Here is an 18,023-nt window from a genome sequence, read left to right on the forward strand (position 1 = left end):
ACAGTAAACACAAAGAACAGGAAAAAGACAACGTGAACATGTAAAAATGGACATCAAAATCATAAAATGTGGGAAAGTAAAGTAAGAAAAATCTAGATTTTTTTTCTTTCTTTTTTTTTAGAATGTGTTTGAGCCTATATGACTGTCAGGCTAAAACAAGCAGATACAGGGAGGGCTTAACATACTTGAAAAACAGGGCAAGCACAAATCAAAACCAAAAATTGCATTCACAAAAAAACTTATATTCACAAGCATAAAATTACATTCACAAGCATAAAATAAAAGGAAATCATCCAACCAAAAAAAAAAAAAAGAAAGAAACAAAGAAGAAATGTAGGATCAACTGGAAAACAAGATTTAAAATGACAGTAAATACCTATTTATCAGCAATTACCTTAAATATCAATGGAATGAAAGCTCTAGCCAGAAGACAAAGTGACTGAATAAAAAAACAAGAGCCTACAATATGCTGCCTACAAGAGACTCACATAAATTGAAAGTGAGAGGATGAGAAAGATATTTCATACAATTGGAAATGACAGGAAAGTGGGAGTTGGAATGCTCATATCAGACAAAATAGACTTGAAAACAAAGGCCAGGGAAATCCCTGTTGTGGCACACTGGAAACAAATTTGACTGGTATCCACGAGGATGAGGGTTCAATCCCTGGTCTCTCTCAGTGGGTTAAAGATCTGGCATTGCTGCAAACTGCAGTGTAGGTTGAAGATATAACTCGGACCTGGCGTTTCTGTGGCTGTGGTGGAGGCTGGCAGCTGTAGCTCCAATTTGACCCCTAGCCTGGGCACTTCCATATGCAGTGGGTATGGCCTTTAAAAGCAAGAAAAATAAAAAATAAATAAAAGGCCATAAAGAAAGACAAAGAAGGACACTTTTTAATGATAGAAGGATCAATTCAAGAAGAGGATATTATACTTATCAGTATATTTGCCCCTAATATAGGAGCACCCAAATACAACAAATACTAACAGACATAAAAGGAGAAATTGATGGGAATACAATATAGTAGGAGATCTTAACACCTCACTCATATCAAAGAACAGATCCTCTAGAAAGAAAATTATAAGGCAGCAAGATCCTAAATGACACAACAGAACCATTAGACGCAATTTATATTTTCAGGACATTACATCCAAAAAAGCCAGAATAGACATTCTTTTCAAGTGGGGATGGAACATTCTCAAAGATTGATGACATACTGGGGCACAAAACAAACCTTAACAAATTTAAGAGTATAGAAATTATTTCAGGCAACCTCTCTGACCACAATGGCATGAAACTAGAAATCAACCACAGGAAAAAAAATGAGAAAAAACTGACTACATGGGAACTAAACAAAATTCTACTAAAAAACCAGTGGGTAAACAAGGAAATCAAAAGGGAAATTAAAAAATACCTCAAGGAGTTCCCATCATGGCTCAGTGGGTTAAAAACACAACTTGTATCCATGAGCTTGCGGGTTCGATCACTGGCCTCTCTCAGTGGGTTAAAGGATCTAGTGTTGCCATGAGCTGTGGTGTTGTTTCAAACATGGTTTGGATCTGGTATTGCTGTAGCTGTGGCATAGAAGTTCCAATTCTACCCCTTGTCCAGGAATTTCTGTATGCCACATGTGTGGCCCTAAAAAATAAAAATAAAAAATAAGTAAAAATTTTTTAAAAGCCTCGAGACAAATGACATGAAAACACAAAAGCATAACCATTCAAAAATCTATAGGATGGTGCAAAAGCAGTTCTTAGAGGAAAGTTTATAGCGATACAAGCCTTCCTCAAAAAAAGAAGAAAACTCTCAAATCAACAACTTAACCTACCACCTAAAGGAATTAGAAGAAGAAGAACAAAGAAACCCTAAAGTCAGCAGAAGTAAGGAAATCATAAAGATCAGAGAGGAAATCAATAAAAATAGAGATTCAAAATACAATAGAAAAAAATTCAATCAAACTAAGAGCTGGTTCTTTGAAAGGGTAAACAAAATTGAAAAGCCTCTGGCCAGACTCACCAAGAAGAAGGGAAAGAGAACCCAAATAAATAAAATAAATAAAAATGGAGTTCCCGTTGTGGCACAGTGGTTAATGAATCTGACTAGGAACCATGAGGTTGCAGGTTCGATCCCTGGCCTTGCTCAGTGGGTTAAGGATCTGGCATGGCCGTGAGCTGTGGTGTAGGTCACAGACGCAGCTCAGATCCCACTTTGCTGTGGCTGTGGTAAAGGCTGGCAGCTACAGCTCCAATTATACCCCTACCCTGGAACCTCCATATGCCACGGGAGCGGCCCTAGGAAAGGCAAAAAGCCAAAAAAAAAAATAATAATAAATAAATGAAAGGGGAGAAATCTCAACAGATGCTGCAGAAATACAAAAAACCATAAGAGAATACTACGAACAATTATATGCCAACAAATTTGACAACCTGGAAGAAATGGACAGCTTTCTAGAGCCATACAGCCCACCAAAACTGAATCAAGAAGAAACAGATCATTTAAACAGACCCATCACTAAAAATGAAATTGAATATGTAATAAAAACACTCCCTACAAACAAAAGCCTAGGACTAGGTGGCTTCACAGGCGAATTCTACCAAACATACAAAGAAGAATTTATACCCATCCTTCGTAAAATTTCCAAAAGATAGAAGGAATACTCCCAAAGACATTCTGTGAAGCCACCATCATCCTAATACCAAAACTGGACAAAGATACTACCAAAAAAGAAAATTATAGGCCAATATCTTTGATTAATATAGATGCAAAAATTCTCAAAAAAAATTTAGCCAACCAAATCCAATGAGACATAAAAAAGATCATACACCACGACCAAGTGAAATTGATTCCATGTTCACAAGGATGATTCGACATATACGAATCAATCAACATCATACACTACATTAACAAAAGTAAAAAACCACATGAGCATCTCAGTAGATGCAGGGAAAGCATTTGACAAAATCCAACATCCTCTTGTGATAAAAACTCTTACCAAAGTGCGTATAGAGGGAACATACCTTAACATAATAAAAACCACTTATAACAAATCCACAGCCAATATAATACTCAAAAGAGAAAAGCTGAAAGCCTTCCTGCTAAAATCTGGAACAAGACAAGAATGCCTGCTCTTACCACTTTTATTCAACATAGTATTGGAAGTTCTAGCCACTGGAAGTAGACAAAAGAAATAAAAGGTATCCAAATTGGAAGAGAAGACATAAAATTGTCATTATATGCAGATAACATGATGACTATATATTGAAAATCCTAAGGACTCCACACAAAACCTAGTTGAACTGATCAACGAATTCAGCAAAGTAGCCAGTTACAAAATTAACTTAATTGAGAAATTGGTTGCATTTCTGTACACTAACAATGAAATATCAGAAGGAATATAAAAAAACCAATAACTTTTAAAATTACAGCCCCCCAAATTAAATACCTAGGAATAATCCTGACCAAGGAAGTGAATGATTTATATGCTGAGAACTATAAAACATTAATCAATGAAATTAAAGAGGATTAAAAGAAATGGAAAGATATCCCATGCTCCTGGATCAGAAGAATTAATATCATTAAAATGGCCATACTACCCAAAGCAATCTAGAGACTTAATGTGATCCCTATCAAGTTACCCATAACATTTTTCACAGAACTAGAACAAACAGTCCAAAAATTTATATGGAACCACTAAAGACCCAGAATTGCCAAAGCAATCTTGAGGGAAAAAAAGACAAGCAGGAGGCATAACTCTCCCAGACTTCAGACAATAATTCAGAGCTACAGTTACCAAGACAGTTTGGTACTTGTACAAAAACAGATGCATAGACAAATGAAACAGTACAGAGCCCAGAAATAAACTCAGACACCTATTGACAATTCATCTTTGACAAGGAGGCAAGAATATAAAATGAGAAAAAGTCTCTTCAGCAAATGGTGCTGGGAAAACTGGACAGCTGCATGTAAATCAATGAAACTAGAACACACCTTAACACCACACACAAAAATAAATTCAAAATGGCTTAAAGACTTAAACACAAGAAAAGACACTATCAAACTCCTAGAAGAGAACATAGGCAAGACATTCTCTGACGTCATCCATACAGATGTTTTCTTTGGTCAGTCTCCAAGCCAACAGAAATAAAAACAAAAATAAACCAATGGGACCTAATCAAACTTACAAGTTTTTGCACAATGAAGGAAGCCACAAAAAAATAAAAGGACAACCTACAGAATGGGAGAAAATAGCTGCAAATGATGCTACTGACAAGGTCTTAATCTCCACAATGTACAAACAACTGATACAACTCAACAGCAAAAAAAAAAAAAAAAAAAAACCAATTGAAAAATGGGTTGTTTTTCATAACCCATTTCATAACCCAAAGATGTAAATAGACATTTCTCCAAAGAAAACATATGGATGGCCAATAGGCACATGAGAAAAATGTTCAACATCCGTAATTATTAGAGAGATGCAAATCGAAACTGTAATAATTAACATCTTACACCGGTCAGAATGGCTATCATTAATAAGACTACAAATAACAAATGCTGGAGTGGGTGTGGAAAGAAGGGAACCCTCCTTCACTGTTGGTGCAAATGTAAATTGGTACAACTACTGTGGAAAAGACTGTGGAGGTTCGTCAGAAAACTAAAAATAAAACTACCACATGACCCAGCAATCCCACTCCTGGGCGTATACCCGTACCAAACCTTCAGTGAAAAAGGTACATGCACCCCTATGTTCACTGCAGCACTATTCACAATAGCCAAGACATGGAAACAACCTAAATGTCCATTGACAGATGAATGGATTAAGATGTACATACACACAATGGAATATTGCTACTCAGCCATAAAAAAAAGAACAAAAATAGTGCCATTTGCAGCAACATGAATGGAACTAGAGACTCTCATACCAGTCAGAAAGAGCAAGAAAAACACCATATAATATCACTTGTATGTGGAGTCTAAAATATGGCACAGATGAACATACCCAGAGAACAGAAACAGTCTCACAGACATGGAGAGAAGACTTATGGTTTCCAAGGAGGAGGGAGAGGGAGTGGGATATAATGAGAGTTTGGGTTTAATAAATGTAAACTATTACATTTAGAATGAATAAGCAATGAGATCTTGTATAGCACAGTTATATCCAATGACTTGTGATAGAACATGTTGGAAGATAATGTGAAGAAGAGTGTATATGTGTGTGACTGGGTCACTTTGCTGTACAGCACAAATTGACAGAATGTTGTAAATCAACTATAATAATTTTTTAAAGTGTAATAAAATCACATCTTGTAGTATTTATGTCATTCAAAATAAATGAACCGTACTGACAAGCCAACTATATGGGTAAATCTTAGTAAAATTAAAGACAAAAATCTTTACAATATTATGTATAAAATTAAGCCTGCAATATTTGATAAAGCATAGTAATCCCCTTTTAAATTATTAAAAATAATATCTCAGTTGAGCATGAGATTCAAGATACTGTGTAACTTCAGGTGGGGAAAGCCAGGGGGATCATATAAGAGATAGGATATGGTTAGATGAAGTTTATTGACAAGACCATAGCTTTTGTCTGGGTTTTGAGCTCATAGGCACTTATTACATTTTTGAAGACAGTTAGCTCAGAAAAGCCATGCATGGGCTAAATGTTAAGTGTGTCAAGTATAATAAGTAATCCAATTGTGCCCGCATTCCAAAAAACATAAAATAAAATCAACCCACATTCCCAAAGGCAATGTAAGGAATTAGAAAGAGCCCATGGTAAGTGAGACCCACTTGGGCTCCCCCTCTGGCCGTACCACTTGCTAGCTGCATGACCTCTTCTGAGTCACTTAGCCTCTCTCAGCTAGTCTTCTCATGTCTAAAACATAGACCATAAAGAGGGATATTTAGAGATGAAGGCCATTAAGGCTTAGCTCAATAAATGGTAGCCAGTGTTAGTAGCAAAGAAGAGAGGGCTTGGCTGTAACAGAATGGGAAAAATTGCTAAGGAAAATGTTACAGGTCGGTATATTGGAATGCGCTAATGTTATGGTAATAATAATAGAGTTTTCTATGTGCTAAGCATGGTGCTAAAACTTTTTATTAGCATTTTATTGAACAACAGCAGCCTTATGAACTGCGTATTTTTTTATATTCCTCAATTTATAGACAAGGACACAGAGGTTCAGAGACAGTAAAGAAATTCACCCAAAGTCACTTATGAGTAGGATCTGGGGCTGGGATTTGAATCCAGATCTCTGCTTCTCAAGACCCACTGGTCTCCACCTTTTCCTGGCAAAATCTGTATGTTTCCTTTGACCTGGAACTGGTAAGGGTCTGTGCCCTGACCCAAGCTCCAGCCCCTTGCCTTACCATGACTGCCTGTATTTACCTCACCCCTATGTGTTTGGGAGCCAGATGTGGACCTAACAGGTCCTCTGTTTGTGTTTGACAGGTGTGGGATGATCTACATGGAGCCCCATCAGCTAGGCTGGAAGCCTCTGAAGGATTCTTACATGGACACCCTGCCTTCCAGTCTCACGGAGGAACACAAGGAATTGGTGAGACCATCTGATCCCTTTCCTTCCTGTCCCTCTCCTGAATCTCCTCATCTCAGAGGCCTTCTAGGACCATTTTCATGTTCATAATTACAGGAAGCAAGAAGGGGCAGGAAATTCCTTGTTTCCAGTTGTCTTGCTTCCTGGCTGCCTGCCATTTTTCTGACTTTCTTCTCCATGCGGTGGGGATGAGATTGTATAGTCAATTTCTGCTTTCTCTTCCACCTTCTCCATTACTCCTTGGCTCCCCAGTGGAGAATTCTGGTGCTTGAGAAACATTTTGTATGATGACTGAAATGTCACCCCTTTCCCCATTGTCTGCTATCAGAAATATCTCTGGAAGTTGCTTTAGAGATGGACCAGATTAGAAAGACCTGTGTTCCTCTCATCATTGCCACTTCCCACCCCTGTAACCGAGACTCCATACCTCCCTTCAGGGAGCCAGAACCAGTTAGAAATTCTCTTAATGCAGCTACTAAGAGGGTCCTTTTCCTTCTTCTCTTCCTAAAAGAGGTGAATACACATGAAAACTAGGGAAGCAGGAAGGGAAAACCAGTGCCTGTGGTATTTCTTTCATTAACAGGGTTCCCTAGGAAAGTTTCCCACTGAAGAAACCAAGAAGGAAGTTCCCATTGTGGCACAGTGGAAACAATCTGACTAATATCCATGACGATGCAGGTTCAATCGCTAGCCTCACTTGGTGGGTCAGGGATCCGACGGTGCCACGAGCTGTGGTATAGGTGGCAGATGTGGCTTGGATCTGGTGTTGCTGTAGCTGTGGTGTAGGCCGGCAGCTGCAGCTCCAATTCGACCCCTAGCCTGAGGATGTCCATATGCCACAGGTGTGTCCCTAAAAAGACAAAACAAAAACAAAAACAAAAAAAAAAAAAAGAAGAAGAAGAAAAAAGAAAAGAAAGAAAAGAAAAAAAAAAAAAAAGAAACCAAGAAGGATCTGAGTTGGGTTCTTTTCCTACTGTGGAAATACTCTGGGGAACTGTGTAGGACAACCCCATTCCTGTCACATTTACATACATGTACATATATAGAGAGAGTATTTATTTATACAGATGGAGTTTCCATCATGGCACAGCAGAAACAAATCTGACTAGGAACCATGAGGTTGCAAGTTCGAGCTCTGGCCTCTTTCAGTGGGTTAAGGGTCTGGCATTGCTGTAAGCTGTGGTGTAGGTCGCAGATGTGGCTCGGATCCCGAGTTGCTGTGGCTGTGGCATAGGCCGGCAGCTGTAGCTCCAATTCAACCACTAGCCTGGGAACTTCCGTATGCCGTGTGTGCAGCCCTAAAAAGCAAAAAAAAAAAAAAAAAAAAAAAAAAAATTTATACAGACCCATGTCCACACACACAGTTAGAGACCAGTCTACACATGCACAGGCAGCCTTCAGGGATTTCCCAATGTCCTTAGCACAGTCTGACTTTTTTATTTGGATCTCTTAGACCAGTTTCACCCAGCCTGCCTCTCCAACCTCATCATGTCTTCTTTGGTGAAATGCCTATTTAGGTCTTTTGTCCATTTCTCAATTGCATTGTATTGTTTTGTTGTTCAGTTGTATGTGTCATTTGTTTATTTTAGAGATTAAACCTTTGTCGGTTGAGTCATTTGCACAAATTTTCTCCCATTCTGTGGGTTGTCTTTTTGTTTTTTTAATGATTTCCCTTTCTGGGCAGAAGCTTTTGAGTTTAATTAGATCCCATTGGTTTCTTTGTGTCTTTATTGTGTTTCTTCTAGGAGATGGATCAAACAAGATGTTGCTATGATTTATGTCAAAGTACATTCTGCCTATGTTTTCATCTAGGAGTCTTATAGTGTCTGGCCTTGCATTGAGGTCTTTAATACATTTTGAGTTTATTTTTGTGTATGGTGTTAGATGGTGTTCTAATTTCAGTCTCTTACATGCAGTTGTCCAGTTTTCCCAGCACCATTTACGGAAGAGACTGTCTTTCCTCCCCTGTATGTTCTTGCCTCCTTTGTCATAGAATAATTGACCATAGGTTGTTTGGGTTTATTTCTGGGCTTTTCTATCCTGTTCCATTGATCTCTATTTCTGTTTTTCTGCCAATATCCTACCATCTTAATGACTGTAGCTTTGTAGCAGAGTCTGATCTCAGGGAGCTTGACTCCTCCAGTTCCATTTTTTCTTTGGCTGTTTGAGGTCTTCTGTGTTTCCATACAAATGTTAAAATATTTTGTTCTAGTTCTGTAAAGAATGTCATTGGTAATTTGATAGGAGGAAGTGTATTAAATCTGTAGATTGCCTTAGGTAGTACTGTCATTTTGACTATATTGATTCTTCCAATCCAAGAGAATGGTACATTTTTTTTTTTATCAATTTGTGTCTTTGATTTCTTTCATCAGTGTCTTATAGTTTTCAGAGTATAGGTCTTTTGTCTCTTTAGATAGGTTTATTCCTAGTTATTTTATTCTTTTTGATGCAGTGGTAAATGGGATTGTTTCCCAAATTTCTCTTTCTGATCTTTCATTTTAGTATATAGAAATGCAGTCAATTTCTGTGTATTAATTTTGTATCCTGTGACTTTATCAAATTCATTGATGAGCTCTAATAGTTTTCTGGTAGTGTCTTTAGGATTTTCTAGGTATAGAATCATGTCATCTGCAAACAGTGATAGTTTTACTTCTTCTTTTCCAATTTGGACTCCTTTTATTTCTTTTTCTTCTCTGACTGCCATGGCTAGGACTTCTAAGACCATGTTAACGAACATTGGTGAAAGAGGACATCCTTGTCTTATTCCTGATCTTAGCAGAAATGCTTTCATTTTTTCACTGTTGAGAATGTTGTTAGCTGTGGGTTTGTCATAATTGGCTTTTATTATACTGAGGTAGTTCCCCTCTATGCCCACTCTCTGGAGAGGTGTTTTTTTGTTGTTGCTGGTTTTTTTATCAGGAATGGGTGTTGGATTTTGTCAAAAGTTTTTTCTGCATCTATTGAGATGACCGTATGGTTTTTATTTTTCAGTTTGTTGATGTGGTGTATCACACTGATAGATTTATGGGTATTGAAGAATTCTAGCATCCCTGGGATAAATCCTACCTGATCATGGTATATGATCTTTTTAATGTATATTTGTATGTGGTTTGCTAATATTTTGTTGAAGATTTTTGCATCTATGTTCATCACTGATATTGGACTGTAATTTTCTTTTTTTGTGGAATCTTTGTCTGGTTTTGCTATCAGTGTGATGGTGTTTTCATAGAATGAGCTTGGGAGTGTTCCTTTGAAATTTTCTTGAAAAGTTTTGGAAGAAGTGTTAACTCTTCTCTGAATGTTTAGTAGAACTCAGCTGTGAAGCATCAGGTCCTGGACTTTTGTTTTTTGGAAGGTTTTTTGTTTTGTTTTGTTGTTTTGGGGGGTTTTTTGCTTGTTTGTTTGTTTGTCTTTTTTGGGCCGCACCTGTGGCATATGAAGGTTCCCAGGCTAGGGGTCGAATCAGAGCTGTAGCTGCCGGCCTACACCAGAGCCACAGCAACGTGGGATCCGAGCCATGTCTGCGACCTACACCACAGCTCACGGCAACGCCGGATCCTTAACCCACTGAGCAAATCCAGAGATCAAACCCACAACCCTATGGTTCCCAGTTGGATTTGTTAACCACTGAGCCACGACAGGAACTCCAGTTTGGAAGTTTTTAAATCACGTTTTCAACTTCAGTGCTTGTGATTGGTGTATTCACATTTTCAATTTCTTCCTGTTCCATTTCTTCTAGGTTGTCCATTTTATTGGCATACGGTTGTTCATAGTAGTCTCTCATGATCCTTTGTATTTCTGAGTATCAGTTGTAACTTCTTTTTCATTTCTAATCTTATTGATTTGAATCCTCTCCCCTTTTTTCTTAATAAGTCTAGCTAATGGTTTATCAATTTTGTTGATCTTTTCAAAGAACCAACTTTTGGTTTCATTGATCCTCTCCACTGTTTTCTTTATTGCTGTTATTAATTTCTGCTCTAATGTTTACTATTTCTTTCATTCTACTAATTTTCGGCTTTGTCTGTTCTTCCTTCTCTAGATGTTTAGGGTATAAGGTTAGGTTGATTATTTGGATTTTTTTCTTCTTTCCTGAGATAAGATTGTATTGCCGTAAACTTCCCTCTATGAACTGCTTTTACTGTGTCTCATAGGTTTTGGATTATTGTATCTTCATTGTCATTTGTCCCTGTGTATCTTTTAATTTCCTCTTTGATTTCTTCAGTGATCCTTTGGTTATTTAGTAGCATATTGTTTAGCTTCCAAGAGTTTGTGTTTTTTGCTGTTTTTTCTTGTAGTTTATTTCTAGTCATAGCATTGTGAATGGAGAAAATGCTTGAAATAATTTCAATTTTTAAAAATTTATTGAGGCTTGATCTGTGGCCCAGGATGTGATCTACCCAGGAGAACGTTCCATGTGCACTTGAAAAGAACTGTATTCTGTTACTTTGGAGTGAAAAGTTCTATAGATATCAGTTAAGTCTGTTTGGTCCAGTGCATCATTTAAGGCCTGTGTTCCCTTGCTGACTTTCTGTCTGGATGATCTGTCCATTGCTGCAAGTGGGGTGTTAAAGTCCCCCACTACTGTTGTGTTACTGTCCATTTCCCCTTTTATGGCTGTTAGTAGTTGCCTTATATATTGTGCAGCTCCTATGTTGGGTGCATGTATATTTACAATTGTTATTTTTTCTTCTTTTATTGATCTTTGATCATTATGTAAGTCCTTCCTTGTCTCTTGTGACCTTCTTTATTTTAAAATCTATTTTGTCTAATATGAGAATTGCTATTCCTGCTTTTCTGTAATTTCCATTTGCAGGTAATATTTTATTCCATTTCCTCACTTTAAGTCTGTATATGTCCTTAGATCTAAAGTGGGTCTTCTTTAGACAGCATATATATGGGTCTTGCTTTTGAATCCATTCAGCTGGTCTTTTTCTTTTAGTTGGAGCATTTAATCCATTGACATTCAATGTAATAATGGATAAGTATGGATTTATTGTCATTTACTTAAAAAAATTGGTGGGGATTGCTATTTTGGGTCTTTTTTATTCCCTTCCTCTTTTTGTTGTCTTTTCTTGTGATTTGCTGACCATGTTTAGTGTTATATTTGGCTTGGTTTTTCTTTTTTATGTGTGTGACCATTATAATTATTTGACTAGTGAATCCCCTTATATTTTGATATATCCATCTATATGTGCGTAGAATTGTTTCATCTTACTGGTCTCCTTAATTTCATTTTCAATGTTCTACATTTGTTCTCTCCTTTTCTCATCCTTGCTAGTTTAGATATCATATTTGTCAATGGGTGATTTCCTACTTTTACATTATCTTTGCCTTTACCAGTGAGCATTTTCATTTTTAATATTCTTGTTTCTAATTGTGGCTTTTCCTTTTCTACTTAGAGAAGTTCCTTTATTAGTTGTTGTAAGCTGGTTTGGAGGTGCTGAATTCTCTTAGCTTTTGCTTGTCTGTGAAGCTTTTGATCTCTCCATCAGACCTGAATGAGAGCTTTGCTGGGTAGAGTATTCTTGGTTCTAGGCGCCTGCTCTTCATCACCACAAATATATTTCGCTGCTCCCTTCTGGCTTGAACAATTTTTGCTGAGAGATGAGCTGTTATCCTATGAGTATTCCCTTATACGTGACTTGTTGCTTCTCCCTTGTGGCTGTTAATATTTTTTTTCTTTGAACTTAATTTTTGTCAGTTTGATTAGTCTGTGTCTTGCTATATTTCTTCAAGGGTTTATTTTGTATGAAATTCTCTGTGGTTCTTCCCCTTGAGTGAGTATTTCCTTTCCTGTATTTGGGAAATTTTTGGTTGTAATCTCTTTAAGTATTTCCTCCGGCTCTTTCTGTCTCTCTTCTCCTTCTGGAACCCCTGTAATGTGAATGTTGGTGTATTTAATGTTGTCCCAGATGTCACTTAGACTCTACTCAGTTTTTTTTTTCACTCTTTTTTTTCTTTATTCTTTCCACCACTCTGTCTTCCACCTCACTTATTCATTCTTCTGCCTCTGTTAACCTGCTTTGGGTTCCTTCTGAATTATTTTTCATTACAGCTATTGCACTTTTCATTTTGGGCTTCAAATCCTCTAGCTCTTTGTGAAACATCTCTTTTAAGTTCTCGATCTGTGTCCCCATTCTTTTTCCAAGATCTTAGATCTTCTTTACAGTCATCACTCTGAATTCCTTTTTCGTAAATTGCCTGTTTCCTCATCGTTTAGTGATTTTTGTGTGTTTTTGTCTTGTTCCTTTGTCTGAAAGCTGCTTATTTGTCATCTTGTAGCGTCGTCCCCTTGACAGTTGGTATGTAGATGCTGAAGCAAGTGCCCCCCGGTCCTGGAGTTCTCAGTGGTGGTAGTGGTTCATGAGTACCTGTTTGCTGGATAGACTCTAGGGACTGTTCTCTGTAGATATAGGAGCAGGCTACGCTGTTCTACCAGCACTCTCCTTGCTTGGCCACTCTAGGGATATCTCTCTGAAGCCTCCAGGGTGGGGGACTTCTCCCTCCTTGTTGCTCACAGGCTCTCTCTGTAGCTATAGCATGTATGTTTCTGGTGGTCCCTCCCCCTGCCTTGCTGCTGGTAGGAGTGCTCACTGTAGCCCTGCAGATTGGAATGGGGGTTAATGGGCCTCCTCTGGCTCTCTTGGTGTGGAAAGAGTGCCACTGATATGAATCTTCACAGGGCCACTAGCAGAGGTCCTGTATATTATACTTTTTCAAGATTGGGCACCCCTCAGCTGTCAGAGAGCAGGTACCAGCAGCCTTCTTGTGAAAATGGACACTGTCACCAGCAGCTTTTCTGGTGCTGCTTTGCTGGCTCAAGCTCCTGCAGGTTCTCAGGGCAGAGCCAAAGTGCCTGTGTTTTCCCTGATCAACAGGGAGTAGGCACCGGCAGCCCTCTCATGGAAGTGGGTACTGCTGCACTGGTACGAGCCTTTGCAGATTCTCTGGGTGGAGCTGAGATGCCTGTGTTTGCCTGTGTTTTCTCTGCTCAAGCAAGTCACTGCTTTTGCAGGAAGTGGGCACTTCCACCAGCAGTTTTTCTGGCACTGCCTTGCTGATGCAAGCCGCTGTAGAGTCTCTTGGCAGAGCCAAAGCGCCTGTGTTTTCCCTGGTTGGCAGGGAGCAGGCACCTGTGGCCCTCTCACAGGAATGGGTGCTGTCTCTCTGGGCATAACTGAGACTCCTGTGTTTTCCCTGCTCTAGCAGGTCACTGCTTTTGCAGGAAGTGGGCGCTGCCCCCAGCAGTTTTTCTGGCGATGCCCTGCTGGTCAGAGCCCCTGCAGATTCTCCGGGTGGAGCCAAAGCACCTGTGTTTTCTCTTATCTCTCAGGGAATGAGTGCTGCCACCACCATGGCAGCTCTTCTGGTACAGATTGGGCTCCACTAGTGGGGCCCCTGCCAGCAGGAACCAGGAAACTGTGTTATTCCCCCAGGTGGTTACTCCGCCTGATCCAAGAAGTCTGTAGCCCTAAGGGCAGGGCTGCTTCCCAGTCATTGCTAGGCAGCCACTATGACCAAGTAGTTCCTGAGCTGAGGCAGGCAGTGTCCTGCAGCTTGAGAAAGCAGACTTAGGGAACAAGGCTGAAGTGGTGGATCCTGCCCCTTCCTTCCAGCACCCCCAAACAATGGCATCCAGTCTCTAAGGATGCCTGGATTGCCTCCGCTTAGATGCTCTCCACTGTGGTCACTCTATACTCTAGTCCCTCCACACTGTTTCCTCATGGCCAATGCCAGTTTTTTCCCCATGTAGCCTGCCCAGCTCCCTCTTTGGGTCTGATCTCTAAGGCCAAAGTTTTAGCTCCCTTCGCCTGCTGGCACCTGCCTACAGTTGCCCATTGCTGGTACCACTGACCATTTGTGGAGAACTGTCTACTTCTTAACTGCTTCAGAGCATTTGTCTAGTTTCTCCTTCGTTTGTGGCTGGTCTCATCACTGGTGGGGGCACTTCCCGGGGTGCAGGAGCTACGCCTCTTTCCAGCTCCCTCCTGAGAGGACAGGTCCCATCTCATTTCCTTTTACTTCTTTTTCTCTTGTTCTTCTTTCTTATGGTTTTGTAATGTTTTTCTTGTTCTATCATAATCTTGAGGTCTTTTGTCAGTTTTTTGCAGATTTTCTGTGTGAATAGTTCCACACGTAGTTGTATTTTCAGTGTATTTGTGAGAGTAGATGAGCGTTATGGCCTGCTTCTCTACCATCTTAGACCCCCCCCCAAGTAATTTTTTTTTAAAGAGTAAGTGGGGTGGGGAGCAGAGACAGAAGACAAGAACTATCATACCCACCAAAAAGTATGTTCACACATACATATATGCACATTCCTGAAAATAAGCCCAGAACTTCCTAGGGTCACTTTCAATAGGAGTCCTGTCTTATAAATGTGTAATTTGCAAATCAGTTGTTAGAATTTCTAACTTTTTTTTTTAATAGAAACAAAGTCAGATATAGTGGCAGTGACCTAAAACTATTTCGTGTATCCATAGATCATGAGTCCACAGTGGCTCCAAGCTTTTCTTGACTATTCAGCTCAGTGCAATGGGAGGGGTGGACATGGCCAGTGGGCCGCATAGCCCATTAAATAGGAAGCTGGGGCAGGGGTCTTGGTGCCTATGGACTTTCCTTAATACACCTAAAGTCAAAAGTAATCAGCAGTCTTACCAACAAATCTAGCCTCCTTGAGGTGTACTAAGCTCTTGGTCTTAAACACACTTTTTAATAATGCCAGATCGCACTTTCTCCTCTCAGGTCAACGACATGTTCATGTGGCTTGTCCAGCCCTGTCTGGAATTCATTCGCCTTCAGTGTAAATTTGTGGTCCAGACGTCTCCCATCCACCTTGCCTTCTCAATGATGAGATTGTACTCCTCTCTGCTTGGTGAGTACTACCCTACAACAATTTTCTCTCTCTCTCTCTCTCTCTTTTTTTTTTTTTTTTTTTTTTTTGTGGCTGAGCCCAAAGCCTGCATAAGTTCCCAGGCCAGGGACTGAACCTGCACCACAACAGGGACCTGAGCCACAGCTGTGACAACAACAAATCCTTAACTATTAGGCTATTAGGGAACTCCTACCCTATAATTCTTAAGCCAGATGAGGCTATGATATGCCTTGGCCATTTATTCTGCTACCATCTCTTCTTTCTCCCCAAGAGTTACAATGAGACCAGCCTTTTGGTCTAGAATAAGCAAGCTTTTTGAGATAGTAGAGGTTGGTGGAAAGAGTCCATATAGTTTGGCTTGATCTTGCCTTGACTTCCTGGGTGTTACTGTGCAAATTAGCCCATTCTTCCTCAGTCTTAAATTCCTCATCCACACAATGGGAGTAAGGATTCCTGTTCCTCTTTACCTAGCAAGGATGTCCTGGAGGAAAAGGAACTTAGATGATACATGTGAATGATCAGAAAAATAATTCTGGAGTTCCTGTCGTGGCGCAGTGGTTAATGAATCCGACTAGGAACTATGAGGTTGCAGGTTCGATCCCTGGCCTTGCTCAGTGGGTTAACGATCGATCCGGCGTTGCTGTGAGCTGTAGTGTAGGTCGCAGACACAGCTCGGATCCTGCGTTGCTGTGTCTCTGGCATAGGCCAGAGGCTACAGCTCTGATTGGACCCCTAGCCTGGGAACCTCCACATGCCGTGGGAGCGGCCCTAGAAAAGGCAAAAAAAAAAAAGAAAAAAGAAAAATAATTCTGAAAAGAATAAGATAGGAAATTTTCCCATGTTAAGAAAACTTACATTACAAAAATCTGAATTCACAGAACACATAAGATGCCATAAGAAACTGATCACATTAGTCTCCAAAACTAGGGAACTTCTCCAGGACATAGAGAACCACTGGTTTACATGAATCTTTGGTTTAAATGTTATTAAGTTTTCTATAACTATTTCAGTTAAATCAAATTTCACTGAGTTCTACTGGCAATGACAAAAGATGTGTCTCTTTGAAGAACTTGTATTGGATGCCATTTCTTTCTTAAGATCACACATAACTCAAACTGAAGATGGATTCTGCTACATGGACATATTTTCTCAGTTCATTTCTTCTGAAGGCATTATAGGTGTAAATTTTTTAAAAAGTAACATGAGAAACCGTTGAGTGGAAACTTCCTTTATCTAAATGTTATTTTGATATTTATAAACATACTCCAGGATAGATGACACATTGGGCCATAACTCAAGCTCAATAAATCTAAGAAAATTGAAATCATATCAAGCATCTTTTCCAATCACAATGCTATGAGACTAGAAATCAGCTCCAAAAAAATAAAAATAAAAACTGCTAAAAATAAAAACATGTTGAGGCTAGACAATATGGATAACTGAAACAAACAAACAAAACAACCCAATGTATAACTTAAGAAATCAAAGAGGAAATCACAAAATACCAGAATACAAATGAAAGCAGAAGCACAATTCAAAATATATGGGAGGCAGCAAAAGTAGTTCTAAGAGGGACGTTTATAGTGATACAAACCTCAGAAACAAAAATAATCTCAAATAACCTAGCCTAAACCTAAAGGAACTAGAAAAAGAACAACCAAAACCCAGAGTTAGTAGAAGGAAAGAAATCATCGAGACTGCAGCAGAAGTAAATTAAATAGAGACTGGAAAAAAAAAAAAAGATTAAACTAAGAGCTGTTTCTTTGAAAAGATAAACAAAATTGAGATTTGCATTTTTATTAAGAATATCATAGAAGTGAAATTTCCTGTTGCGGAACAATAGCGAGCGGTAACAAGCCTGACTAGTACCCATGAGGACGCAGTTTCGATCCCTGGCCTCGCTTAGTGGGTTTAGGATCTGGCATTGCCCTGAGCTGTGGTGTAGGTCTCAGGTGAAGCTCAGATCCCACATTGCAGTGGCTGTGGTGTAGGCCGGCAGCTACAGCTCTGATTCAACCCCTAGTCAGGGAACTTCCATATGCCACAGGTGTGGCCCTAAAAAAACCAACAACAACAAAAAAAGAATACCACAGTAGTGATGATGTATCCTCAGTGCATTATCAGTGAGTACATGATATTGATGTATCTTAATACTGCTGAAGGCTCTGGTCAAAAATGTCAATTACATTTCTCCACTGTAATGTTACTGTTTTTTCTTTTGTGATTAATAAATACATTGGGGAAAATAATTTGAAACTGTGCACATATGCTATTTCTCCTCAAACTTTTCATGCCCTGATTTTAACATCAATTGGTAGATCTTGCCTACCTCTGGCATTTCTTAGAGTAAATTTTCTATTTCTACTTCCTTTTACTAATTATAATTCTTCAGTGAAGACCTATTTTTCCCCATTTATTTACTTAATCAATTTATTGACCAAAATATAGACTCATGGATATTTATTTTGTTCTATGGATTATAATCCAGTACTATAATTATTTGTTTTGTTGTCCAAATGGCTTTGGCCATTGGGAGCTCCTTCAGGTTAGTTCCTATGTCCTTTCGGCATGCCTTTATCTTCAAATTACTAAAATCA

At 39.1% G+C, this 18,023-nt stretch overlaps 1 protein-coding gene across 2 annotated transcripts in view; it reads left to right on the top strand.

The window, feature by feature from the left end:
- The window catches only part of DNAH3 (dynein axonemal heavy chain 3), a 215,527-nt gene that overhangs the window by 97,039 nt on the left and 100,465 nt on the right, over positions 1 to 18,023 (top strand). For both annotated transcript variants that reach the window (XM_021086503.2, XM_085017379.1), the window contains 2 exons: positions 6,452 to 6,557; positions 15,297 to 15,426. In XM_021086503.2, coding sequence (XP_020942162.2) covers positions 6,452 to 6,557; positions 15,297 to 15,426 — 236 coding nt within the window. The remainder of the gene's footprint in view (positions 1 to 6,451; positions 6,558 to 15,296; positions 15,427 to 18,023) is intronic.

This window comes from Sus scrofa, chromosome 3, assembly GCF_054392235.1.
Source record: "Sus scrofa isolate SSC_HxYL_T2T_F1_AM1 chromosome 3, Sscrofa_HxYL_maternal_Yorkshire_Landrace_v2.0, whole genome shotgun sequence".
Taxonomy (NCBI): Eukaryota; Metazoa; Chordata; class Mammalia; order Artiodactyla; family Suidae; genus Sus; species Sus scrofa.